A 23,146-nucleotide genomic window follows, 5' to 3' on the forward strand; every position below is an offset into this window, starting at 1 on the left:
GCGTTATTCTTCAATCAAGCAACCCGCCCTTTTTTTTCCCCCCTCCGCCTCCCCCCTTCTGTTGTGTTGTTTCGAGCCTTCACAGACGGGCGCGCGGGCGGAAGGGCGGTGGGATATGAGCCCTGGAGTCGGAGTCGGAGTTTATAGGGCTTTTCTTGGTCAGCCACTGGGCTCAAAGTACTCGAGGGATTGAGATTGGGCCTTTTTTTTTTTTTTTTTTTTCCTATGCAGGTGGCAAGGGTTTTGTTTTCCGATGTGTTTTTCTTCGGTCCTCTAGTCTTTTTGGCTCAGCTCCTCCCCCCGCCTCGTGCGGTTCATCTCTCACTTGGCCATCGACGGTCCTTGGTCAACCGTCACGGGCGGCGACGCCCGGGCTGGGGCGGAGGGGAGAAGACTGGACGCGATAGCCTCGAGGACTCATTTGATGAAGTGGCATAACATTACTAGATAGACGGGGCCGATATCGGGTTGGCAAGCCGGGCTGGCAAATCGGCGCTTTCTGATGATCACGGGTGGCTCTCTTTTACTTTTCTGCGTGCTTAGTTTAATCTGCCCAGGGGTTCTGGTGAGGGTCTGTACGAAAACAAGGTATTATATGCACGGTTTTTTTTTTTTTTTTTCGCGCCCCCTGTCTCTGCATCGTCGTGTCGCACATTGTGAAATGAAACGGGAAGTAGAAAAGCTGCCACTCCCTGGCTGTCCTCGATATTTTGGGCCCGTATACTCGAGCTGTTTCGTCTTCCCTCTCTCTCTCTCTCTCTCTCTCTCTCTCTCTCTATATATATATATATATATATACAATTAGGTGCAACAATCTCGCAGTCTGCCTGTCCTTTACTCGATCTTTCTCACAAATACTCGCTTCTATCCTCCCTTTCGCCGTTCCTCGCTCATGCCGCCCTTTATTTACCTCCGCCGCCATGATTACCACAGCCGTTATTGCAATGGCAACCAGCCACAGCCGGGACGCTCCCAAAAAGAAAGAAAGCACCTGCGAAGAAGCCTAGCTCCGTCCAAAAGGTCGACGTCTATCGCATCGAAACAGGAGAAGAACCAAACCGCAGATTATTCTTCTTCCATTTCTACACGGAGGTAAACAAAAAAAGTGGACACGGGAAACAGGGCGACGGGCTCAGCGTAACCAAAGTGATGACAAGGGATACTGTGTTAGTGTACTGTCATGAAGGTCGCAGATGCATTCTTCTAAAAGAAACTATACCAGATGACTTTGGAAGTGATGATGAAGATGAAGTAGACGAAGGAAGGGGAGGCGGGCGGCAAGAAGAGCCGAGTGATTATCCCAAAAAAAAAAAAATCCAACAGCAATTCTTTCTTAGTTTTCTTGTTTCCTTCGTACTCTCTTACCAGGCAGGAGACCCTATAGCTCTGCCAGCCAGCTAGCCAACTCGAAACCACAAAGGTAGAGAACGGGGGTACGGAGTACAACGAGAAGAATCACACAGAGGCTAGCCCCGCCGTCACACTGACAACGCGCAGGAGGACATGCTAAAGGCGAAGGGCACGGCAAGGCTAGTAGGTGCAATCAACAACAACCAGTGCTTCGCTTGTCTTGTTGTCTCTGGACCTTTTTTTTCCAGCTCATCTCCTCGTGTTCCCCTCTCCCCTCCCTCTCCCTCTGCCTGCTAACCCTGGCCAGAACCGACCAAGCAAGCGACCCAAACCAAGCCCAGCACAACAATCCAGCCTTCCAAGCGGTTGAAACAAACCAAAAATAAACAAGCCCTCTCATCCATCCCGCTTCCGTCAACCGAGCCAAACCGGACCCCATTCGTTTCCCGGGTTGCGTCTGGTCCTGCCTACCGCACGGCCGTGAGCCATCTAACTGTACAGCGATACGCTCCCCCTTCAAATTCCACATCGCAAACGTCTTGTCTTCCCCCTTTGTTCCTGCCTGGGGCCGCGTCCTCGTAACCGCCGTGACTCATCTCTGCGAAAAAGGGAAAGAGAAAGAAAGAAAGGAGAAGAAAAGAGAGAAAGAAAGAGAGAAAGAATAAAATAAAATAAAAAGAAAGAATCATAAACGTTTCTATCCACGCCGAAACACACACTTTACACCTCTCATAACAAACAGTGCAGAATGGCAAGATCACTAACGGCGCTGCCGACCGTCGGGTTGGGGGCTACGACCAACCCGGCCACCCCTCTGTCGCGGGTTCATCTGCTCAGGGGGGGCCTGGTGCTGGGGCTGCATGTATCCCCCCACCCCGCCGGGAGGGGCGCCGTATCCGGGGAATCCGCCCATACCCGGGGGCGGTATGGTCATGCCAAACCCGCCCGCACCGGCGCCGAATGGGGCTTGCTGACCATGACCACCGGCCGCGGGGATCTGCGCGGGCGGCGGGATGGGGCTGCCGTTGGTCATGGGCTGACTGGCGCGGTACTGGTCGATGGAGGGGCCGGCGCTCTGAAAGGCGCCGTAGCCGCCGGCTTGCATGGCGGGGAAGTAGTTGTTCATGGGCGGCGGCGGGGCGCCACGGGGCATCATGCTCTGCTGGTAATGCATCTGCTGAAGCGCGCTAGGTCCCAAGGGTGGGTTGGCAGCGTTGAACATGGGATTCTGGGCACTGAAGGCGGGGAATTGGTCGATTCCCTCGCTGCTGCGCGGGATACCATAGCCCATGTCATAACCGGTCGCGCCGGCAGCGGCGCTGAGCGGGTTGTAGTACTGCGGGTTGCTACCGCCGGCACCATACTGCCCCGCTTGTTGCTGGGCATGCTGTTGCTGGGCATGCTGTTGCTGGTGCTGGTTCTGGTGCTGATGCTGATGCTGATGCTGGTGCTGGTGCTGGTGCTGGTGCTGGTGGTGCTGCTGGGCGTTGGCCGTCTGGCGAGATCCGGGACGCTGCCGCTCATTGTTCCCATGATCACGAGATGCGCCGCCGCCTCCGCCGCCGCCGCTCCGGGTTGGCAGGCCGACCTCGTCCATCAGCCGCTTGTAACCCTGCCCTGGCTGTGCCTTGATGCGAATCAGGACGGACTTGACCGTCTCGACCACCTGGCTCCTGATGGTCTCGTCGAAGAAGGGCGTGGTCAACACCTTGAAGATCAGGGCCGCGCCACAGGCGTGATCGCTAAGGATCGCTTCCAGCACCTGGTCGTTCGGGGTGAAGAAGAGTGCCTTGAGGATGGTGTCCCTAGCATCCGCCTCGGCCTTCTGGTTGATCACCTTCAAGACGGTCAGATAGGCAACCTTGTGGGTGCACAGGTGCACGAGGTAGGGAACGAGCTGGGGCGACAGCACCGTCCGCCGCTGCGGGAACGTGCAAGTGTCGAGGAACCAGGTCAGGAGCAGCGCGCCGTTCGCGTTGGTGGCGAGCTGGACGCTATGCAGAGCGATCGCGGCCGCCAACATCCTCTGCTGATCCTTGGAAGCATGGTGGCTCTCCAGGCAGGCCCGCATGGCGCGGGCGCCGTAGCGGCCTTGCGCGATCTCCCACATCCTGCTCAACATGGTCTCGAAGATGAAGTCATTGTAGGGGCTGCCAAATTTGAGACATCCCTGCAGGACGTAGTTGCCATACTGGTCCAGGAACAGGGGGACGGTGTATGGACGCAGGTGCTGCACGATCAGGGCCATCTGGTGGGGTGTCTTGCAGACATCGATGATCTTCTGGGCTGCCCAGGTACCGTTCTTGTGCACGCCAATTTCGGCCATGTGAGGCGCGATCTCGGCGAGCATCGCGTCCCGAACGCCGTCCGAGCAGTGCTCAAACAGCTTCTGGACGACCGTGTTGCCAAGGTAGTCCGACGAGAGTTCGGCAATCTCGGGAAGCATCTCGATGGCAATGTTCTCGATCTCCTGCTGCGAGAGCGACTGGTTGTCGATCCTTTTGCGGATGTCCCGCAGCTTGGGAGCGTCGTGGATCCGGGTATGGGCAGGCTCCTTGATGGGCGGAATCTCGTCGACGAAGGCGTTGTACTGGATCGCTTGCTGCAGGCTCATCGAGATGCGGTAGCTATCCTCCTCCGTGGCCCCAAACTGCTGCACAATCTGTAGGATATCTCCCGTCATCTCGTGGAGGGGCGGCACAGAAGGGGTGGCATTGCCCGCAGCGGGAGCAGATCCGGCATCGCCGGATGCGCCACTGCCGGCACCCTGGCCATTATCCTGAGACTTGGCAAAGGGGTCGGGGCTGGGCGAAGGGACGGCACCGTCATGGCCTGGCGTGCCGGTGCTCGAAGGTGGCTTCGCAAAGTTGATGCGGATCGGCCCGGCACCGGGGAAGATCTCCTTGCCGTTCATGCTGGCCTTGGCGGCAATTGCACTGTCGACGCGCTCAAAGTTGACGAACCCGCAGTTCTTGTGGGTCAGGACCCTGGCCGATACTATGGGCCCGTATGTCTTGAACATCTCGGTCAGCGTCGACGTCGTGGTCGACGTCGGGATGCTGCCGAGCCACAGAGCGCTCGTCGGCCCTTCGAGACCCTGCTCGTCTGTTCCGAGCAGCCCGTTGTTGCGGCTGTTCGACCTCCCCAAGGACATGCCGGCGATTGCCTGCGGAAGATCGTCGAACGACTTCTCCTCTGGCACCTGGATCTCGGCAGCCGTGAAAGAGTTGTCCAGTCTCGAGGGAGTAGGGAGGTAGTTGCGAAGGAGGCGCGACGCCGGGGTGTCGAGGATGCCGGCTGTCCGTGCCCGGGGACGCGCCGCCTGGTTCGCAAACGCCTGGACGGCCAAGTTGTGGTTGTGGATGGCGGCGTTGGTGGCGGCGAGCTGATCCTGAAGTTGCGCGTAGTGGCTCTCCATGTAGGAGAGGGCGTCAGCGTCATAGTCATCCTCCTCGTCGGCATACTTGTCCTTGTTGTTGACTGAATAGGACCGGAACCGGTTGGCCGCCTTAGTAAAGTCGGCGTAGCTGGGGGGTGCGTAGGCGGCCGTGGTGGTGGTGGTGGCGAGCTGAGCCCGAGCCGGCTGGGGAGTCTCGGCCAGGCCAAGGTAATCCAGCGTCCTCATGTGAACGTCGGTCTCGGCGTTCCCCTCGCGAGAGAACTGTGACTGAGCCGGAGAACTGGGCCCGTTGGATCCCATGCTCGCAATGCTCGCCAAGGTGTTGCCCCTCTCCCGGCCGGTCGGGTTCCAGCTGCTGAAGATGGAGGGGCCAAACGGAGAGCTGGTTCCGGACGCGTGAGCGAACGGGCTTCGCTGAGGCATGGAACCTGCCCGCAGCCTCGAGAGGAGTGTGGACGAATTGGACAACTCGCCGGGCGCCTCTAGGCCTGGCGAGGGCGACTTGAAGGGGGTCTGCGATGGGCTCGGCCGAGACGTCTTGGAGGCGAATGCTGGAATGCCAAGCAGGGCGTTGCCCGCGGTGTTGGGGGAGAATCTCGACGGCAGGGTGCCCGCTCGAGCCCGCCGAGTCTGGGGCAGGGTGTCGGGGGTGGGCAATTGGGTGAAATCCGGGAAGCCGTCGGTTGGCGACTCGGGGATGTTTTCGCGGAGGGGCGTTGAGTTCCCACTGGTCGGCGGCCCACCCCACGGGTTCAACGGCAAGCCCGAGACGCCTTCCTGGGCTTGGATCTCTCTGGCTCTGCGTGACACGGCAAAAGAAAAGATTAGCGGGCGATCGGCCTCGGAAGAGAGAAGCGGGCCGGCGGCGACTCACCGCTTGGTAAACAAACGTCCGGAAGCGGCCATCTCATGCGAGGGCGAGCCGGCGCCGGAGCGGGAAGCACCCGGCATCTTGGAGGTTGGCGTCAGGCCAGGAGACAGACCAAAGGGCGATCGATGGGTGCTGCCGGCCGACTGCGGGTCGTTAGGCGAATTGGCTGTGGGTGAGTTGGAGCGGCCCTGGGCCGACAGTGTCTGCGGCGGGTAGCCGATGGTGAGGTGTTCGCCTGGCCTTGAAGTGGACATTATCAATTATTTCTGATTTCGGTCCTCATCAGAGATATTCTATTCTCTCTCTCTCTCTCGCTCTCGCTCTCTCTCGTCCCGTTAGGAGCAAGTAGCACGGCGAGCCCGGCACAATGGGCTGGCGGCGGGATCTCGACGGGCGAGTCTTGGGAGGGAAAAAAAAAGGTGCGACGACGTGCGCTGCGCGTCGAGGGAGAATCGATCTCCGGCGCGACTAATAGCAATTAGGCGGGAATCGAAATCGAGAAAGACCTGAGCCGGGTGTCAAAGGCGAGCCGATGCTGTGGCAGCCTCTCTTTAGAGGACAGGCTGGCAGGTGCAATTACAAGGTCGATGTGACGAACGTTCGCTGGGATCGTCGAATGGGCGACTAACAGAGAAAAAAAAAGAGAATAGGTCGGCACTGCAACGGAAATGTGTTTTTCTTCTCTTTCCAGGAAAGGAGTGTATGCAGGGCACGGGAGGCCGCAGATTATCGGGGCCGGGGACACTGACGAGCGTCCTGATCGAGGTCGAGGTTGAATGGTGGGATGGCCGAGTGCTGGAATCGATTGCGAGAAAGTTGCTGGATGCACCGGCACCGATGGCTGGAAATGCTGGGGAGGGTCCCGGACGGGTCTTGGCTTGGCCTTTTTTTGCCGGGCGAGGCTCCTCGTGCTCCACTTCAACCTCCAAGTCGTTTTCGGTGTTGTGCTGCGCAACAACCTTGCCCGCCTCGGAGGACCAGGAGAAAAGAGGAGAGGACTAAAAAAAATGTTCGTAGTCAATACACAGGCGCCATTAAGAAAAAATGAGCCTGGAGAAGAATAAGGTGTCCTTTGAAACGAAAAGGAAGCCGGTAGGAGTTAAAGAGAACAAACGACTAGGGAACACGGGGGAGTGGAGGAGTTGAGAGGAAGAGGAGGGCAGGTCAAGATGAAACACTTCATTCAGGGGGTGGTGGTAGGTGGGCGGTACGCACCGTTCTCGCTAGAGTGTATCCGTGAATTACCAAGTACTGTACGGAAGCGTTATTGCAGGTCTTTTTTTTTTTTTTTTTTTTTTTTTTTGTTGGGGAGGAAGGGCTTCTTGAAAAACACCTGGGCACAATGCAGACTGTCCTGAACAGCCTCATAGCTTTCACGGCCGACTTACACTTTAGGTAATTTGTACAAGGACTGCAACCCATCCGTTTACACTAGGTACACAGGAACTACTGTGTAGCGTACTTCGTACTTGGTGCTGCATTAGTCAAGGTAGTTGGTTGCCGGCACCAACAAGTGATGGCGCACGCAGCTCGTCAGGCAGGGTCATTTTCAGGTACTGTCAACAGATCCAAACTTTGACAGTCACCGCTCTCATTCCTCCATGATATTTTTTTTTACTCTTCTTTATTTATTTACCCCTTTACTTTCAAGGTCTGAACAATGTTGCGGACCAACAAGAAAAGGCCGGTTCGGCCACGTCCTGCCCTTGGTTGAGAACGACGACGTCATCACTCTGAGCCAGCAGTCATCGGCTCGCCGCATCCTTTCTGAATTCTAGCATCTTGACGCAGCTTGCTGATGCCTCTTACCTTTGCACGGATCGTCTTCATGGCTCGTCAATTACACAAAGTGCAGCCCCAGAGAGGAGTCGAGATCAACGTCTCAGGATGTCACCCATCCCTGCATTAATCCATCGAACAACCTGTTTGCGGCCCCGCGGCCCCGCGGCCCCGCGTTTCTGTTCTTTCTCGTTCGCCTGTTTGTGCTTGGGGCAGGCCAATGATGAAGTCGCCTGCCCCGCTGTGGTTTCCATTAGCACCACACACGGAGACGGGTCTCAGGGGGTTGCTTATTCGGTGCGCGAGGTCGCTGTGCCTACGAGGAGCTGGGCAAGCGTTTCTATTATTATTATTACAATTATCATCGATCTCGATTATTCTCTCTGTCTCTCCTTTTTTATTTAATTTTTTTTTTTTTTTTGGTTTTTTCCCTTTCCTAGTGAGGTCTCAGCTCATGGCTCTTTTTAGCTTGGCCTCTTTGAAAGGGTGTTGAAAATCAGACGCTCTCTCTTCTTCGATTCAGCCGCGCAACATGCAACCGAGGAATACACCCACCACCTTGCTATATATAGTTTGTATAATTAGATGTCCACTCAGCTGGGCCGTGTTGTCGAGAAGAAGAGGTCAGTCCGCTTCTCAGCCGCGCCCTCGACGGCGTGGCGAGGTTCATCAGCCTCAGATGGTGCGCTCGAATGGCGTTGGCACACAAGGGACAAGACGAACAGCCTGGCTGCAGGTGTGCAACACAGGCGGGGGGGGCCAAGTGTGATTAGTGTGGTACGGGCAGTTATTGTCGGTTGGCACCTGCCGGAATCCAGGGGTGACCTCTTTGTTTTTTTTTTTTTTTTTTTTTTTCATTCTCACAGATTTCAATCATCTAATGCCTTCTCGACACGAGAGAAAAAAAAATGGCCTTGGGTGTCACCAAAGACACCGGCGGTCCAATAACGCGCCGTCTTTTCTGCCCGTCCGATCAGTGACGACGGTGCGGAGGGCGTTCCCCGCCGCATAACCCGGCAATGACAGCCGTTAAGATCTACCTTAAGGGATCCATGTCGGATCTTGGACAACGGCTAGGCCGGAGCGGCGGCGACGCCAATCAGCGGCCCCATCATTATTAACTCACCAGGGAAAGGGCCCCTTGAGAATCTGAAACATCGTCTCGACTTGCCCAAGGTTGATGCTTCTGAATCAGGCCACGGATACGTACTGTATGTACATCGGGCAGTACGGCGCAGTGTAGCCCACTTACTGTGGAGCAGCTCGCTCCCAGAAGCAACCCAACGGTCGGTTCCAGATCGCCAGTCATCACATGGCACCGTTAATCGGTGGTTTGCGCGCTACTGAGAGCAATGTACGGATACGTATATACTCTCTGTTTGCAGAGCAAATGCTTGAACAACATGTTCCAACAGCCTTGGACACGCGAGGAGTAGAGTGTTCGCGATGGAATTTTGACGCCATCGCCCTCCCGCACGATCAAATTATGAAGCGGTGCTGCTTCCCATCTCCGCCATCAGAGGGGCAGACTATATAGGGTGTGGCATGCCGAAGCAGTCCACCGTTTAGACCAGCAGCACTAATAAGCATCAGACAGAAAGAAACAGCGGCCTACCAAACTGGTTCGAGTCAAGCCTCCCAGGACTCTCACTCTGGGCACTTGACGGTTGCCCGGGGTTTCAGCGTGGCTTCCTGACTCAGCCATGTCTCGTTCGATACCGGCCTCTCGAGCAGAGCTGGCTAGCTTGTTGCTACTTATGGGAGGCGGACCGGCAGAGGGTCGGGAATCAACAACAACTTTCGGCTTTCTGTTCTTCGCCAGAACGATGCTCTCAGTCAGCTTTCGTCAGGATTCTTCACGAGCTCACACTCCAATTGTCCCGGCAATACTGTATCATGTCCCCTAGCCTGAGGGCGGGGCTTAGGTAGTGGGCCGTCCGGTCGAATTTCTCGACTTCATGAGGGTAAAAGTTTCCTCGAGGCCGCGGCCAGCCCAATGCTTTTCCGGGAGCTGTTTCTCCGCCCGTACCCCAGGATAGCCCGCGCCCAGCAAGAAGGGGAAGCCCTGTTTGAGGTGCACTCGACGAGCCTATATAAGATCGGCCTGCCAAAGACGGTCGATGGGTGTTTCTTGTACCTCTCGATGATGAACAGCCGGCAGGTGAGCGCCGGTTGGGAACACGGCGTCGACCAAGAGAGAAGAAAGACCCTCCTACTCTTGATAAACCGTCAACTTCCGCGTCCTTGGAGACCACTCCATGCCTCGAAAGCTGGGCTTTATCTAGGGTTCCAGAGGCGTTTTATTACAAGCTTGCCACAAATTTGACGATCATGTGCTGGCAAGAACTTCTCTCGAAAGGTGCGGTGTGAGCGTTAAATCTTTGGGCGGGAAAGGTAGGGAAGGCTGGGTATGCCGCGCCTCGGGTGGTGGGAAGACTGTGCGTAGTAAGCGTACGTCATGCATCCACCCTCATCGAGGATTCCTCCTTGAAGGATGCTGACAACTCTTTGGCTAGGCACAAGCAAGTTGTCCAATGAGCATGAGACATAGACAACCAACCAACCGGTCACCAGCGGTAGGAGGAGAGGAGAGGAACGGGTCTTCTCATTTTCTCGCCCTTGCAAATCATGCTGAGACTAAACATTGGTCAGTCAGTGCTATAATATAGTGTTGGAACTCTGGGTCGTAGCAACCTGACTACCTTCAGATCATCTATGGTGAACTCGACCATATGGTAGATGTTAATGTAGGCGCTTCTCGCTATTCTCCGGCTCCTGTTGGTTTCAAAGACTGGCAACAGATCCTCTCGCGGGTGCTTACCTTGAAGTTCACCTCTGAGTCTTCCTTGTATTGCCCTCAAGCCGGTGCCACTCGAAAGACACTAGTATCATTATCCCGAGGAGGTTCCCCAAGTTCTTCAACCCTGGAGTACACTACACCTCCCGGACATACACGCAGAAAAGTTCCAGCTCCCACACCCGGCGTTTTAAGGGAACGGGAGGAAGAGCACCAAAATCTGACGACAAAACCCAGCGCCAATGTAATATCTGTGAGGGTCGAGCTGTCTCGCTGAATGCCAAACATCCCCTATAAACTAGAAGCTAAAACGAACGAGCGGAAAGGCGATCAGAACGGATAAACAAGGTAAGGCAACTGTGGCAAGGAGAGAAGCAGTAGACAGGCACACTATAGGCTGCGGCAGGATCTTAACAATCAGCAATTAAAATAGCCCAGAATACCTGCCACCCCGGCTTTCCCACCGGGCCCAACCACCACGGTTAACTCTGCCAGCCCGGCCTACCCAGCCAGGGATGCCTGTCTTTCGCCCGGGGCTACTCGCCGACTCTTCTTTCCTAACCCCCTTCCATTTTCAGGTGCAGACCTGCGAAAGCCCCGGGTCGTCTACCCGAATCCCCGTCTTCACGCACCCTCCCCCCCCCCCCCCCCCGGGGCGGCTTGCCTGCCTTGCTATACGGTTATCGATTCAAACCAAATGCCACGCTTCAGATCATCACATCATTGCCTCGGCTATCCCTTCCCCACCCGACCGTTCCCCACCCTGACACTGATGCGCTCGCTCTATTTGGCGACCCTCTTGAAAGCCAACAGATCCGCCAGGCTCGCCAGCGGGCACCCGTGCTTCAAGAATTCGTGATTGAGCAGCTCCTGTGCCGAGGCGCGGCTCTTGACGTCGACGCACAAGCAGACCGACAGGAAGGCCTTCAGCTCCTTGCTCAGCTTCTCGGGCTTCTTGAGCCGCGGCGTGCCGTTAGTGGCGATGAGATACAGCGCCTTGAGGGGCTCTTCGTTGAGATAGGGCGGCTCCGACTCGATCATCTCGATGGCCATGATTCCGAGCGACCAGATGTCGACCTTGGGCCCGTACTCCTTCTGCTTCACCACCTCGGGCGCCATCCAGTAGGGGGTGCCGACCATGGTAGCCCGCTTCGATTTGCTCTCGGTCAGCTTGGCACAGAAGCCAAAGTCGGCTAAACACGAGTTAGCAATTGGTTTTTCTAGAAGGCAGCTTGAAGGCGATGTGGTATGACGTACTAATCTTGACGTTTCCGCGGGCGTCCAGGAGGACGTTGTCGCTCTTGATGTCACGGTGGATGATGTTCTGCGAGTGCAGATGCTCGAGGCCTTGGCAGGTCTAATCCGAAAAAGTCAGCTTGCTGAGCGAACGAGGCAAGCTTATGCGGAGGCACGTTAACATACCTCAAGGCAGATGGTCGAGATTTGCTCCTCCGTGATGACGGGGTTGTTCTCGATAACATCCGTCAGGGCACCACCTTCCATGTATTCCATGACGACCCAGAGCTCCTTGTCGTTGTCCATAAGGAAGGCGTCGAGGAAGTTGACGATGTTGGGGTGCTTGTTCTCCCGCATGACCAGAATCTCATTAACAATCAGCTCCTTGCGGGGTTGGTGAGCAAGGTCCATCTGCTTGATGGCGACACGATCGCTGGTGCTGCGAGTCTTTGGGTTCACCGGGACGCCGGGTCTTTGGCCCATGACCTTGGCCACGTACACGGAGCCGGACGCGCCTTGGCCGATCTTCTTTTGCTTAGCATATAGCCTGTTGGGGTCGTCCCTGGACACGACCTCCCTCAGCTTCGCCATCACCTCGTTCTCCGACATGGTCGACATGCGCACGTCCTGCTTGCGCTCCGAAGGAGGAGGCTTAGCAGTCAGGGCAGCCTCAGCAGCCTTGACGGCATCCGAGTTGGCCGAGCTGGGCGCGGGCTTCGAAACATTCAGGGGCTTCACGGGCGCCGGCATGCGCGACGGCTGCTGCGCCTGAGGTTGGCCGTTGGGACCCCTTGCCTGCGCTCCGTTGGGATAACGGGCAGCCGCTGGAGGACCGTTGTTCTGGTCCGGTCGAGGCGTCCTCTGCGCTTGAGCTGCGGGGTCACGGGCCGAGGTAGAGCTGGATTGCTGCTGCGAAAGAGGAGGTCGGGATTGAGCGGAAGAGTTGCTCGGAGGAGCTGGCGCAGGTCTTTGTGCCCTGAGCGACTGGCCTTGGGGCGCCTTGGGCGCGGCTCGTGTCGGGTTGTACCGGTCGGGTTGGGGCGAAGGACTCGAAAAGCCGCCACCAATCTCTTGCTGGGCAAGAGGGACTTTCGTCTTGGGAAGCGACGCGTTGTACGCCTCGAGCTCCCGGCGAGCCTGCTCCTCTCTCTCTGCACGCTGCTTCTCGAGTTCCCGCGCACGCTGCTCTTCCCGCATCCGGTCGGCCGAGATGTAGTTGGGCGACACCCCTTGCAGCTGCTGCTTTTGGTAATCTGCCGGCCTAGGCGATGGAGTAGTGACGGGCTGGGGCGAGGGCGTTGTCGAGTAAGATGCCGGGCTGCGCTGTATAGGTTTCGGCTGCCGCGGCGGCGCGACCGAGTTGCCGCTCGGATAGCCATACTGGTCGCTCTGCATGGAGTTTGGAGACGCGATGGGCATGGGAGCATTGCCGTAATGATCGGGATTCTCGGCGCGCTTCGTCATGTCGGAATAGAAATCCAAAACTTCAAAGACGGCCTGGGGATTCTTCTCCACGTCTTCCTTGGTGATGGCGGACGAATTGAGCAGCCTGGTCCACTCCTCCGGCAGCCCAGTGAACTGTCCCGTCTGAGGGTTGAAGCCGACATGCACGGCGTGCGAGAAGTTGGAGGGATTGCTGACACCGCCTGGGCAGCGGGCGTAGATACAGTCAATCCACTCGTATAGCTCATCGTCGGTCTTGACGCAAATGCGCAGAGATCGCACGCCGTTGCCGTCGTCATCTCCGGGAGGGCCAGGGTACGCATTGGTCACGTTCCTCCTGAGCTCAAAGACGGGGTCACCATTGTCGTCAGGTACCCGGTCGACGCTAACCACGTCCGAAAGCTGGATCTTGTACAGCCACTTGCCGTTCTCGTTCTTGTGGAAGTCCAGGTTGTCCTGGCGTAGGATAAGGTATCGGCTCTTCCATTGTTGAAACGGATTCTTGCTCGGGAGACCGACATAGCCTTGCTTGACGATGGCGACTCCTCCGGAACCATCCAAATTGTTGGATCCTTGCCTCGAAATTGGGAGGGCTATGGTAGACCCGCTGTAGGTGCTTGATACTGGAGAGGAGATGCTCATGTTCGACATGCTGTTCGTGAGGTTCACGTTGGGCATGAGACCCAGGCGGGGCTTGTCCGTAGGGGGCCGCGGCGCGGGGCCGGGGTTCATGAACTGCCCGCTCGAGTAAATACTAATATGCAGGAGAGTATTAGCACTGAGAGGTGGACTGCGACGACGTCCGCGCGCGAACACCGGAAGAATAGAGGTACCGATCTCCCGTTGCAGGCAACGCGGAGCGAACAGAGCTCGGGGCCCTTCGTTGTTCGAAACAGCCACGGGACGCAGGTTTGCTCGACATCGAGGGAGGTACACACCTATTCTGCGTCGACATTTTGACGGTATTGTGGGAGGCGGAACAAGTACTAGAAGCGCAGGTTCAGGATACGGGTCGCCGCTGCAAGTCGGAGCTCGGCCGGTGATGTACACGGCGACTGGCCGGGTAAGGCTCTGTGAAGCCATGCATTAGCAGATCATCACATACGCTGGGGTAGGCGTACACTTACTGGAAGCTCGAATGAAGGGAGGCGCTCCGTATGCGAGGCGAGAGCTACCGTGACCGTGACAGGAGACGCGATACCTGAGGTCAGGTGAGACGCCGAAGTGCAGATAAATGCCGCGGGCGCAAAAAGGAATACCGGCAGCAATGCAAGTGCAACGCGCCGAGTTCGCAGCCGGAATCGAGTCGCGATCAATTACCTAAAGGTGCGGGCGGCTGCAAGTCGTAACGGTTACCGTACCAGCAGTCGGCTCAGGGGCGAACGCACAGCTGGCACAGAGTCAAAGGCAACATGTGTGAAATTCCACGCTGAGACGACGTAGTGGTCAAAAAGACGGCCGAGTTTGGTTGCTCGTTTCCAATCGGCCAGCTTCGCTCGCCGGACGGATGGGGTAGGGGATGGCGGTCAGTCGAAGGGCTTCCCGGGTCCAAGGAGTGGGCTAAGCTCGGCAGCGCGCAACTCGAGAAGTTGAGTGTGGGCTCTGTTGGCTTGACAGTCAAAAGAAAGACGGCAGAAAAGCAAGTTCCTGTTGGTGGGAATGACCAATATGTGCGGCTATGACGCGCAAGCACAGAGCTGGAGTGCCGCGCTCAAATGTTGCCGTTGGCTGTGTTGGCTCAGGAGGTTGGTCGACAAGGAGATGGTCTCGCTCCAGGAGCGTCGGGTCGGGTGCGCCTGTGGATCTCGCAGGAGAGATGGGAAGGGCTGGGCGCGTACGCTCGGCTGCATTCTGGGGAGGGGAGGGGTAAGTTTTCGGGACCCACTCACGCTTACCTGTTTGAGGGCCGGGGGGTCTAGGGGTTCGATAAGGAACTACGAGATTTGCCTAGAGATTACACGGGCGAACAAGGTACAATACTATGAGATCCTGGTCCTCGAACACATGCACAAGGGCATTGGCTCTCTAAGCGCGGTTGCTTGACAGGGCTTCGGTGTGACTTGTTTTGAAACTTGGGCTCGTGAAGATGAGGGCGACTTGGAACTTGCAAATTATTTGAAACTTTGACGAACCATGGAGCACCAACTTAAATGCTGGTGATTCGTAGATTATTGACTAAGCCATGGCTAACAGCAGTGCCATGGAAAGGAAACCCAAGTTCTCTCATACCAGTCGAATGCAAATACGGCGACTCGACTTTCGACACCTCCTTTTTTTTTTTTTTTTTTGTTGGCGATTTCCGAAAGATCAGTAGTCCCTGTCCCAGAGCTCAGGTGGATGTGGGCCAGGATCCTTCCAAAAATACAGTACCACCCTGCTAATACTACTCAGTACTATGGTCACAGTACGGATGTAAACTTTCAGGGCCACCACCGTCTGCTAGCCCGATGTGGCAGTAGACTCGCTTCTTTGGAAATTTGAACTGCAACCGACTGATACAGTACACTACACAGTAAGCATGAGGTGGGTATCGCTGAACCACGCAGCACATCACTGAGAGTCAATTGCGGTTTCCCAGTGCCTCTGCAACCGGCTTTTTAAAAACCCAGATCGACAGGCCACTGAGGTACTTGGTGCTCGAAGCCTGTAGGCCTCCCGGCCACAGCAACCTTCCCGGTGACGGGTATGCATGTATGTATGTATGTATGTAATCCGCACAAGCCTGGCTTGACAGAAGGCCGTCTTGTCCCGTAAATCCGACACCGCTACCTACTCCGTACATTTACTCCGTAGTAGTAGTAGTAGTAGTAGCAGTAGCAGTAGTAGTAGTAGTCCTGTCTGAGCAGCACCGAGTTTCAGACGGGCGAGTTACCGTCTGATTCCCCGTTGCTGGTATTGATTCATCAACCAAGAACCCCTCGATATTAGGACAGAAGTACTAGAAGTAGAGCTCAGCAATCAGAAAAATCTTGCGGCTACCCGCGACTGTCTTGGACGGCCCAATAAGCAAGCCGTATGCAGAGAAGACCTTCCGTCTGGGGGACTCCCGGGGGTCGCACGGCAGACGGTTCGAGACGACGAGCGTTGATTTAGCCGCGCCGCAACCTGCGACACTCCCGTACCAGCACGAATGGAAGGCCATTCAGGCTCGGGAAGGCTCATGTATCCGTATTCCGTCCTTCGTTCCTTGTACAGTACCATCGCTGAACATTCTGCAGTTGGCCGAGTTACCCGCCCACGGCGATGCAGCAAGATCGAATCGACGTCTTGCGCCTCGCTTTGCTGGTTTTCTCCACACCTAGCCCCTTACCCGTGCGTGCTGCTTCGTCCTGTATCCACTGTTTCTGATGCGTTGTGGTCTTTCCGAGTTGCGGATCCGCCGTCGCAGAATCCTCGACTTTGATTGCAAATCACCACTGCCAGCGCTGAGCTCCGCCTTTACGACGGCGTGACCGTACAGTATGTAGGGACGTACATACTGAGCAGTGGTGTACTAGACGCACAGGATGGGGGTAAATCCAGTTGATAATTATCTTGCGTGGGGAAGAAGGATGCTCTGCGACCCCTTCCAAGGTTTTAGGTGCGCTGGCTTCTCTAGGCAGGTGCTATCGGATCTTCACGAAGGAGCTTCTCTTCCCTGTTTCAACAGCGTTTTGTTCAAGGCAGAATGGAGAAATCGGAAATTGAGTGAGGAATTTCACTTGAAAAGATGTCGATATCCAACAGTGGATATTTACCAGGGGTAACCAACCGCAGCGAGGCGTCGAATTATTGTAGCCTGACACTGCATGAGCACGAACAAGCCTTCCGAAATCCCATCGACATCTCAGGCAGCTGAGTGCGCTGATCAACGGACAATATGCTGCATCCCTTGTGCAACAGCCCGCTCGCTGCGCGCAAGTGACACAAAACAGGAACTGATGAGGCGTCAGGCGCATTCCATCACTTGTATCACAAAACGCTCTTATGGGCTCTCTGGAAGTGGTCGTCGTCCACACACCGTCTCGAGGGATCTCTATTGCGGTATACACAATGTAGTCTTGGCAAATGCGCGCTCGCACTGACTAACAAAGCCACATCACCTCTCAAATCAGCTCTAACGCTGCTGGCTTCAACGAACGGTGACCTCAACTTCCTGTTGGCCCTCGAAGATGGGCAGCTCGGACTCGATGTCCTGCCACGTCTTGGTACCCTCGACCAGAGCCTTGATGGCGTCGATGATCTTGCCCTCGTCGGCGCGCACCTGCCGCGTGCTGTCACGCTCTCTGAGAGTAACGGTGCCATCCTTGACGGTCTGGAAATCGACGGTGATGCCGAACGGGGTGCCCAGCTCGTCGTTTCTGCTGTACCGCTTGCCGATGCTGGCTGACGAGTCGTCGACGCGACTCGAGATACCGGCAGACCTAAGCTTCTGCGACAGCTTGCGCACAGTAGGCGTGAAATCCTTGTGAGAAGACAGAGGCACGATCAAGACCTTCGTCGGCGCGACGGCGGGAGGGAAAGAAAGTACCTGACAGACGTTAAAATGATGGGGAGAGTGTAGACTGAAGGGTAGGGAAACTTACACCACGCGCCTCATCGCCACCCTCGCTTGCTCGGGTCCAGTAGTTGTGCTCCATCAGGGCGTACAATATCCGGCCGATGCCGAACGACGGCTCGATGACGTTAGGCGTGTACTCCCGGATATTCTCGACCCGCTTCTGCCACTTGATGGCCAGCAAGTCCTTGCTGACCTCAACCTTGCCATCGCCGATGCTCGGCACATTGATGGTCGCCTTGCCGGTCTCTTCCAGCTCCTTGGCGAGCTTGCCGCGCTCCTCCTGCGTGGTAGCCAGAATGGCGGCCTCAATCGTCTTGCCATCCTTCTTGAAGAAGGGGCCAAACTTCTTCTTTTCAATCTCAACCTCCCATTCCTCAATGACCTTGGGCTCGTCGAGCCGCTGCCGCACAATAAGCGGGGCACCGGTCTTCTTAGCATGGACGGTCAAGTCGTAGGCACTACGGTCGGCACAGCCAACGCACTCCACCCAACCACTCGAGGTGAGAAGTTCGGCATCCCAGCAGTCGCAGGCGTAGTGGGCCATCTCGTTGGCCATGTGTTGCCTGAAGCGGATCTTTGTCTGGTCGATGCCAATCTTCTTGAGGAACAGATGGATGCGAGCGAGGAAGTAACCCAGGGTCTCGTTGTCAACCATGCCACTCTTGACGGCTTCCCCAATGGTCGTTCTTGTAGTCGTGGTCTTGCCCGACAGCTGGGTTTGGCGGTCAAGGAAGTCGAGCTCAATGTCTTCAACCTCGTGGAACCGATGGTGCTTCTTGTGGCTCTCGGGGTCGACAAAGTGCTCAATCTCAGCCATGAGGAACTCGCGAACGCGGAGCAGGCCAGCCCTGGGAGAAATCTCATTCCGGTAGGACTTGCCGATGGAGGCGGAGGCGAAGGGCATCTGGCCGGTGTTGAACTCGAGGAGCTTGGCAAAGTTCAGAAACTGGCCCTGAGCGGTTTCCGGCCGCAGATAGCCGGGGGTGTTGCTGCTGGGGCCAATTGACGTCTGGAACATCAGGTTGAACGCAACCGGAGGGCTGGGTTGCTCGCCAGTGGAGGGATTCCTGAGGTCATACTTCTTGATGAGCTCGCCCAGCTGCTCACCATTGTAGTTGTCAATCTGCGCCAGCACCTCCTCGTATTCCTTGACCACCGCGTCGTCCAGCTTGACCGCCTCGTGACCCTTGGACTTCTTCTTCTTCTTCTTGGGGTCCTCCTCCTTCTCTTCCACCTTTTGGCCACGTGCCTCCTTGTCGCCCTTGAGCCGCGCTTCGAGGACATCCTCCACAAAGTGATCGGCACGGAGAATCTCGCCGTTCTTGGGGTCCTTGCACATCCAGTCCGCAAACTTGTCGACGTGGCCGCTGGTTTTGAGGACGTCGTGGGGGGTGAGCGCGGTGCAGTCGACCTCGAGCATGTCCTCCTCGAGAATGAAATGCTTGCGCCAGATGTCGATAACGTTGGCCTGCAGCGCGCAGCCCGGCGGACCATAGTCGTAGAGGCCAGAGACACCACCGTAAATTTCGAAAGAAGGGGTGTAGAACATGCGCCGGCGCAGAAGAGACTCGAGGGCCGCCTTGTCGAGGGGCTGGCCCTTGAGGGTCGTGACTGTCGTGGTCATGGTGGGCTGCTTTCTCTTTTTGCTAGGCGTATACTTCTGGAAAGCGTACGAGCGCGGGGCAGAGGGAGCAAAAGCTGTAGTAAACCTGCGGATGGGGAAGCCGAAGACCCTCGGTGCCGCAACTTTGTGCAGGTTGAGCGGATTACCAGCGAGCGGTAAGAGGAGAGGGGTGGGCAAAAGGGGCTTCATGAATTGTAACAAGTGGTTGTTTGCCCAACCAGGTGAGTCACGGCCCTTTTTCTCCTGCCAGATCCCTTTTTTTTTTGCCCGATTTCAGCGCCAGGAAAGCTGCGTGCTGCTCTGATTGAGGGGACTCCTGCGCTTCGCCTCCACACTCAATGCACCAAAAAGGCACGCGAGACTGCCGGAAATTCAATTAGCCGCTAAAACTGCCCCGCGCCAAGAGGCTAGATCTCAGAGAGGGGCAGTCCAACCCCTGCAATCTGCTGGGGCCGCCCTGGCACTGCATGGATTGAACAAAAAATTTGGGGCTTCAGTTCTGATAGCGACAAGTTCTTTTGCGATAACAGCAAAACCGGGGACAATCAGCAACCATGGGCTCAGGAAGAGGCACGTCGGGGCCTTCACTGTCCCTAAAAACCTCCAACAAGCTCAAGCGTCAACAACTATACATCCAACAAAAGAAAGCGACCGGTAAAGCCCGTCACGAGGAGCGGCACCGAAGGCGCAAAGAGGAGGCCAAGAACCCGGAACTTAGAAGGCAGCGGCTCGAGCGAAACCAGCCCGCGAGCATCGACAAGAAGAGGATATGGGATGACGTTGACGACGATAGTCTCGGTGCTGTGGTGGATGTGGCCCAATTGAAGCGGCGGCGCTTGGAAGAGGCCGAGGCAGCGGCGGCGGCAGAGGCGGACGGTGCTCAGAAGAATACCGAGGAGAAAGATGACGACGATGTCGACAGCATGCTTGGGTCTGACGACGACGAGGAGGGGGGAGGAGGGAGCGGGGATGACGAGGAACGCATGGAGAAGTTACAAAGAGAGCGGTCACGAAGGCAACCCAGCATCGCGCCCTCGACAGTGTCTACAAACCTCGACATCACTCCGGACTCTCTGGCCGCTCAGTTCAAAAACTTGTTCAACGACGAGCCGCCGGTGATGCCGAAGATTCTTGTCACAACGGGTCTCAATGGGACTATCCATAAGGAGGCGCAGGAGATAGCCTCTGTTTTCCCGAATGGTGGGTGTCGTTCCTTGGTACCCGGAGCCGGGAGCCCATACTGACATGGTCATTAGCGACATACATCCCGCGGAGTGCTCACCGCTACTCTTACAAGTACAGCGTCAGGGAGATTGCAAAGTTTGCTAAGAGTAAGTCCATACTACGCCCTTGTTCCTAGAGCGATCATTAACATGGCCCAAGACCGCGGATACACGGCGCTGCTGGTAGTCCAGGAGGATCTGAAACGGCCAAGCCAACTCAGCGTGTGCCACTTGAATGGCGAGGGTGTGCCACCTGGCCCGACCCTCACCTACACTATTCGAAACTACCAGCCAGGGAAGGCGATTGTCGGGCACGGCAATCCAACGAACCACTATGTGAGAAGATTTCCTGTCCAACTTTACTTAGTGGCACGCGATGTGCTGATGAGTATATAGCCCGAGCTGCTTCTTAACGGCTTCAAGACTCCGCTGGGTCTGTTGGCGGCAAAGTCTATGAACACCTTGTTCCCCCCGAAACCTGAGTTGGCGGGTCGCCAGGTGGTGACCTTGCACAATCAGCGCGACTACATCTTCTTCCGCCGCCACCGATATGTTTTCCGGGAGGCACGGCCGACGGAGAAGAATGTACAGGGTGCTGACGGCAAGGATCTGGAGGGCGTCAAGGGAATTCGTGCCGGACTGCAGGAGATCGGACCGAGTAAGGCACAGCCCACGCACCTGAATCGCGATGAGCAGCGGAGCTAATCTAGCATAGGAATGACCCTAAAACTTCGCAGGGTCGACAAAGGCGTCGGAAGGGCAGGGAGCGAAGGCGAGGATGCGCTGAAATGGGAATGGAAGGCCAAAATGGAGAAGAAGCGGACCCGTTTCAACCTGTAAGGATAGCAGAACGTGATACCCAGATGGTTCGTAGGGCGCAGCCATTGCCATGAGGGCTGGGTCCACCGCGGCCTTCCCATTCAACACGGTTCGACGAAGATTATCCTCTGGGCTCGTTTGATGATGGATTGTTGATGTTGCCCGCCCCGTGTGGGGTTGATCTCTGCCGATTGCCAACTCTGATTATCACGCATTATCGCAGACTACGAAGTGAATCTGCCACGATCCTATCCTTGATCAGTTATCTCCCCTTCCGCACCGCTGTTTTCTTTTCATTTTCCCTCAACATGATGACGGAGTAGCTATTCACGGTCAGCTTCACGATCACGCCCGGCGAGGTCCAGAGGGGAAAAAAAAAATATCAGACGAGTCAGTCAAGACCTACGCAATGATGCCTCCGACGGCAATGGTGCCGCCGACCAGACTCCCCCACTCCCCGACGCCCCGCCCGCTGACCAGCCAGCCGAGCGCGACGATGGTGCAGGTCTTGACGTGCCCCACGACGGTGCTCGAGACGGGCCCGGCGCGCGCGACGATGAAGAACTGCGAGATGTTGATGAGGCTGGCGAAGGCGCCGCTCAGCAGCACCAGGGCCCAGCGGGCCGGAGGCAGCGCCCGCCACGAGGCCGGCCAGGTGTCGAGGAAGGGGATGGCGTACAGGAGCAGGACGGCCGACACGGGAGCCTGGTTGAAGAGCAGCTGCATGCTGGACAGCTTGAGGCGCCGGTGGTAGGCGGCGATCCAGACGGTGTAGAGCGCCGATGCGAGCGTGCCGGACAGGGCGAAGAGGACGCCCAGCGGGGAGGTGGTCTGGACGCCTTGCTGCTGCCGTTGAGGGTAGTGAGCGCCATGGCCCCGGGCCGGCGGGGGTCGGGTGTCGTAGTAGGAGACCAGACCGACGCCTAGGCAGGCCGGGACGAGGGCGAGGATGGCGGGCTGTGGGAGGGTGGCGCGGTAGAGGAAGTAGTTCAAGATCGCGACGACCGGGGTGAGGAGGATGCGGGCGATCTGGTAGAAGGTGACGGTGGAGAAGGCGAGGGACAGGTTGGGGAGGATGACGTTGAGGGACATGGCGAGGGAGAGGGGAAGGATGTCGAGCAGGGGAACGGATCGTGGGGCAAAGAGGGCAAGGCCCGGGCGAGAAAGCACAAACAAGGTGAGATAGGTGATGAGGAAGTGGAAGCAGGCAAAGGTGAGCTGGGCAAGCTTTAGGGAGGGCTCTGAAAAGATGGCTTTGTTGGTGAAGACCTAGGTTACCAGGGGTGTCAGTAACTGCTCGTGATGTTCGAACGACGAAAGGACAAGGGGCGTTGTTTACAATGCCTATGGTAGCCAGGGTGTTGATGACCATCCAGACCAAGCCCGAGGCGAAGGAGCTCTTTGATTTGGGTTTCCACGGTCGTTCTTCCTTTGGCAGGAGCTCCTCGTCTTCAGGATCCTCGGCACCCCCTCGATCAACCGGTAAGCTTTGCATCTCTTCATCATTTCCATGATCGTCAAATCGGCCCAGCCGAGGGCTCAGCGTGTGAAATTCTCTGTCCGATGAGACCGAAGGGACCAGTTTGGTGTCCGCCATGCTCGGCCTCAGGGAATAACAACACCGAACTGGCGTTTGAGAAGAACTTTTAACCCGGGTTCAATAGTGCATGTCCGATCCAGACCGCTGTTGCTGGTGATGAGAGCAAACCGGGTCGTCCTGTAGTTAGTGTACATACATGCGAGTGTATGTGGTAGGTACCTCTGTATGTATGTACCTCCATACTCTGTCCTCAATGTATGTACTGTGCTGACTGGTGTCAGTTCGGGCCACATCAGCCAAGGGTTGATTTGCCGTTGATCAATCGCTTTCGCGGGACGAACGCCCGAAAAGATACCCTTGCCGTTTTGGACAGGGTCGAATGGCGCAGAAACGGAAATCGCGCTAGTAATGTAAGTCCGTGTTCCTTCCCCGTATTCCATGCACGGAACACACCACAGGAATCCGGCGAGGAGGGGTTACCCTGTCTTTCAATCTAAGCAGGAACGTTCTGTATTCGATTGTCC

At 56.6% G+C, this 23,146-nt stretch overlaps 5 protein-coding genes across 5 annotated transcripts; 1 reads left to right on the forward strand and 4 right to left on the reverse strand.

Annotated features, from left to right (window-relative positions):
• Positions 1 to 1,995: 1,995 nt before the first annotated feature.
• On the reverse strand, positions 1,996 to 5,987 carry MYCTH_2305009 (uncharacterized protein). Its single transcript, XM_003663234.1, has 2 exons — positions 5,625 to 5,987; positions 1,996 to 5,549 (listed from the first exon to the last, which is right to left on the reverse strand). The coding sequence occupies exons 1-2, from the start codon at positions 5,873 to 5,875 to the stop codon at positions 2,111 to 2,113; spliced, it is 3,690 nt and encodes a 1,229-aa protein (XP_003663282.1). The 5' UTR covers positions 5,876 to 5,987; the 3' UTR covers positions 1,996 to 2,110.
• A 4,857-nt stretch (positions 5,988 to 10,844) lies between these two features.
• MYCTH_2305012 (uncharacterized protein) lies at positions 10,845 to 14,190 on the reverse strand. Its single transcript, XM_003663235.1, has 5 exons — positions 14,004 to 14,190; positions 13,815 to 13,947; positions 11,620 to 13,630; positions 11,455 to 11,554; positions 10,845 to 11,390 (listed from the first exon to the last, which is right to left on the reverse strand). Exons 2-5 carry the CDS (start codon positions 13,829 to 13,831, stop codon positions 10,981 to 10,983), a joined length of 2,538 nt encoding a protein of 845 aa, XP_003663283.1. The 5' UTR covers positions 13,832 to 13,947; positions 14,004 to 14,190; the 3' UTR covers positions 10,845 to 10,980.
• Positions 14,191 to 16,861: 2,671 nt separating this feature from the next.
• Positions 16,862 to 19,180, reverse strand: MYCTH_80528 (uncharacterized protein). Its single transcript, XM_003663236.1, has 2 exons — positions 17,442 to 19,180; positions 16,862 to 17,386 (listed from the first exon to the last, which is right to left on the reverse strand). The coding sequence occupies exons 1-2, from the start codon at positions 19,038 to 19,040 to the stop codon at positions 16,988 to 16,990; spliced, it is 1,998 nt and encodes a 665-aa protein (XP_003663284.1). The 5' UTR covers positions 19,041 to 19,180; the 3' UTR covers positions 16,862 to 16,987.
• Positions 19,181 to 19,518: 338 nt separating this feature from the next.
• Positions 19,519 to 21,404, forward strand: MYCTH_2305019 (uncharacterized protein). Its single transcript, XM_003663237.1, has 5 exons — positions 19,519 to 20,240; positions 20,297 to 20,371; positions 20,424 to 20,599; positions 20,660 to 20,921; positions 20,979 to 21,404. Exons 1-5 carry the CDS (start codon positions 19,595 to 19,597, stop codon positions 21,101 to 21,103), a joined length of 1,284 nt encoding a protein of 427 aa, XP_003663285.1. The 5' UTR covers positions 19,519 to 19,594; the 3' UTR covers positions 21,104 to 21,404.
• Positions 21,345 to 22,577, reverse strand: MYCTH_2060432 (uncharacterized protein; the record flags this gene model as incomplete). The annotated part of the gene is made up of 3 exons (XM_003663238.1): positions 21,345 to 21,405; positions 21,489 to 22,351; positions 22,422 to 22,577. 3 exons carry the CDS (start codon positions 22,575 to 22,577, stop codon positions 21,345 to 21,347), a joined length of 1,080 nt encoding a protein of 359 aa, XP_003663286.1.
• Between the last annotated feature and the right edge of the window lie 569 nt (positions 22,578 to 23,146).

This window comes from Thermothelomyces thermophilus, chromosome 3 (genome assembly GCF_000226095.1).
Source record: "Thermothelomyces thermophilus ATCC 42464 chromosome 3, complete sequence".
NCBI classification, from domain to species: Eukaryota; Fungi; Ascomycota; class Sordariomycetes; order Sordariales; family Chaetomiaceae; genus Thermothelomyces; species Thermothelomyces thermophilus.

Bases quoted from the DNA above. Each gene is read 5' to 3' on its own strand.
- MYCTH_2305009 (XM_003663234.1), bottom strand. From the start codon at position 5,875: ATGTCCACTTCAAGGCCAGGCGAACACCTCACCATCGGCTACCCGCCG. The intron at 5,550-5,624 runs GTGAGTCGCCGC...CGTGTCACGCAG, and splicing joins GGACGTTTGTTTACCAAGCG to AGCCAGAGAGATCCAAGCCC.
- MYCTH_2305012 (XM_003663235.1), bottom strand. The intron at 11,555-11,619 runs GTATGTTAACGT...TTTTCGGATTAG, and splicing joins TCTCGACCATCTGCCTTGAG to ACCTGCCAAGGCCTCGAGCA. The intron at 11,391-11,454 runs GTACGTCATACC...ACTCGTGTTTAG, and splicing joins CCGCGGAAACGTCAAGATTA to CCGACTTTGGCTTCTGTGCC.
- MYCTH_80528 (XM_003663236.1), bottom strand. From the start codon at position 19,040: ATGACCACGACAGTCACGACCCTCAAGGGCCAGCCCCTCGACAAGGCG. The intron at 17,387-17,441 runs GTAAGTTTCCCT...AACGTCTGTCAG, and splicing joins GTGGCGATGAGGCGCGTGGT to GTACTTTCTTTCCCTCCCGC.
- MYCTH_2305019 (XM_003663237.1), top strand. From the start codon at position 19,595: ATGGGCTCAGGAAGAGGCACGTCGGGGCCTTCACTGTCCCTAAAAACC. The intron at 20,241-20,296 runs GTGGGTGTCGTT...CATGGTCATTAG, and splicing joins AGCCTCTGTTTTCCCGAATG to CGACATACATCCCGCGGAGT. The intron at 20,600-20,659 runs GTGAGAAGATTT...ATGAGTATATAG, and splicing joins GCAATCCAACGAACCACTAT to CCCGAGCTGCTTCTTAACGG.